The sequence below is a fragment of the Nelumbo nucifera genome, chromosome 4, assembly GCF_055504915.1.
Source record: "Nelumbo nucifera cultivar China Antique chromosome 4, China Antique-T2T, whole genome shotgun sequence".
NCBI lineage: Eukaryota > Viridiplantae > Streptophyta > Magnoliopsida > Proteales > Nelumbonaceae > Nelumbo > Nelumbo nucifera.
The window spans coordinates 89,218,200-89,220,675 of NC_142652.1; the positions used below are offsets into that span (position 1 = coordinate 89,218,200).

The 2,476-nt window shown below is 42.6% G+C and overlaps 1 protein-coding gene across 2 annotated transcripts; it reads right to left on the minus strand.

The window, feature by feature from the left end:
- Positions 1–2,024, minus strand: ATN (cyclin family). 2 transcript variants are annotated; one of them, XM_010279630.3, is made up of 4 exons: positions 1,788–2,024; positions 1,531–1,673; positions 1,300–1,358; positions 1–992 (listed from the first exon to the last, which is right to left on the minus strand). In XM_010279630.3, the coding sequence occupies exons 1-4, from the start codon at positions 1,866–1,868 to the stop codon at positions 241–243; spliced, it is 1,035 nt and encodes a 344-aa protein (XP_010277932.1). In that variant the 5' UTR covers positions 1,869–2,024; the 3' UTR covers positions 1–240. The 2 variants fall into 2 exon arrangements, with proteins under 2 accessions (XP_010277932.1, XP_088760538.1); XM_088904412.1 differs by lacking the exon at positions 1,788–2,024 and having other exon boundaries at positions 1–1,003; positions 1,531–1,566.
- Between the last annotated feature and the right edge of the window lie 452 nt (positions 2,025–2,476).

Consider the following 2,476-nt stretch of genomic DNA (forward strand, 5'->3'; position numbering starts at 1 on the left):
GAAGAAATTTAAAAAGAGCATTTTGCTCTTAATACAATGAAACCAATTATTAATTAATTCCATTGTTAGAAGGGCAAACTTGTAATAATTATTAAATAATTAATTAATGATGCTATACCTCAAACTTTTACATCAAAATGGAACAAATCAAATATGGACATCGAGGAAATATCTTGCTTGAAATCATTTAACAATCAAATGTGGAATGATTTAACGGGGGGTTCCAATCAAATTCTCCACTCAGAATCTCATTGGTGTAGAAGGTGGTCGTTGTTTTAATCCGCTCATTAGTACACCATTCTTTTGTGCTGACATCCTGCTCTTCAATGGAGACACGAATCTGTTGGCCAGCCTCGATGGTGAGAATGACCTTCGCAGCTTAGACACCGTCGAGACCTTTGGTGATGACATCTTGCCAAGACTGGTGGATCTTACAGGAGACAGAGAAATGGGCATATTCTTTACCTTGACAGGAGATTTGATCAAGAATTTATGTGGAGTTTGCCGGGTTCTAGCTATCACAGGAGACCTTGTTTTGCAGAATTTGCGCTGTTTGGACGTCGGAGAAGATAGAAATAGTGGGTTTGGAAAGAGAACAGTCTTTTTGGCCCAAGGTCTGTTCTTGGGAGATAGCCGGTGGGCAATGTGCCAATTTTCTTTCCCCACTTCTCTTCTGCTTGGAGGTGAAGAAACTTTGAAATTGATACGTGATCGAGCCCTCCGAGGGCCTGGGGTATTCACTTCTGACCGGATTGACTGTAGAGCGGTTTGCTTCTCTTTCTTCCTCCGAGTCCGGAGCTCCATGCTTTCAGGATGTGATCTCTGGGGGTTTCTTCGGTCGGTTACAGGAGTTTTGGGATCATCAGAGGCAGTTTGCTTGTTATGAGTAGCAACAGCTGAGACTACTTCCCTTGCAAATCGACTTGCCTGCAGGATCTCCCCGACTGTCTCTTGGACCAGCATTGCGGGCAATGACATCCGGCGCCATTCCCCTGTTACAGAGCTTCCAATCATTTAACAATGGAAAACGTCCCAGTGAAATAAAGAAAAACCCCATTTTCCAGAGGAACAGAAATCCATGGAACACTACTCACATCCATGCAAGGAGAAAATTAATGAAATCATTTTAAACAAACACGAGTCTAATGATGTTCTAATAGAAGATGCAGGCTTTCTAGTAGAACCCTATTGCAGTCAGTACAACAGGAGAAGATGCATACAAATGGAACAGGAAAATGAAAGATTTCTCTGCAACAACTATATCAGCTAAAACACGGGCAGATCTTATCTGGGTCGTACCTATAGTACTTCCTTGAAATTTTCCCACCGGAGATTTTCGAGCAGCACCGTTCTTTAACCTTCACAGAGACGCAAATGGGAGAAGAAAATAAAAATCACCATTAGAGAAACAGAGATTGGAGACGCACAAGAGGAGGAAGGGGGACTGAAAATCTGCAAATTTCCCCCACCTAAGAAGTAAAACTCATCTCTAGCTAAGAAGCTTTCAAAAACAGAATATTCCTCTCATACCTCAGAGACTCTTGCTTGCATCTAAGACTGGTCTTCAGGTACCCCCTTGTACTGCGAGGACTGAGGCTTACCCCAGAGATCACTTTAGTTCCGCCTGAAACCGTGTATTGGAGTTCCTGAAGTCGGGCCATGCATTGATCCACCTTCAGAAAGAGAGCAACAAAGAAATGAATCATGGTTAGAGGATCAGAGACAGAAGAGTGAAATCAAATGCCGTTACGAACGACTAACCAAAAACTTATCCCGGGTCGTCTTACCTTTCTTACTATTTCTCTCAAGGGTTTTGGATTCAGAGGAGCTGCCATTTTTGTCTGCTTCGTGGGGGTTTTCGCCACCATTTTGTTCAGAAACCAGAAGAAGGGTTCTTCTCAGGAATCTGCTCTCTCTCTCTCTCTCACACACACACAGATAATCTATCTCCGAGCTGAAATGTCAAACATGAGTCACAAGACTCACAACAACGGAAACCAAGGGTAACGTTTCTTTAATTTCAACGGTCACATAAGACATCTACAAAGAACGTATACAACGGCTATTTCGTTTAACTCGCTTCTTTTTGGGAAAGTTGCTTTTTTCAAACGCAAATGGGCTGCAACCTGCAACAATTCCTACACTTCCGGCCCGAATCTCACAAGAGTTAAGTTTTAGTTCGAGCTGGGTTTGGGTTGGGCAGATCTGATTTAAGGGCTTGGGCCTTAGCCTTATGCCCAAGTCGGGTTTGGATATAGGTTGACCTTAAACGCGGCCCAACCTGCCCAAATTGCACTTCTTTCTACATGTGACAAATTGTTTAAAGGCAATGGCCAAGAAATATATCAATGCCAATACCAATTTGGGTTCTTTCGTCCCCAACCCAAGCTTTTTTTTTTATTAAGATTGAGTATTTACTAGGGCATTTAATGGAGCTGATCTGGGCTCATGACCAACAATTGCTTTGGTGATTAAA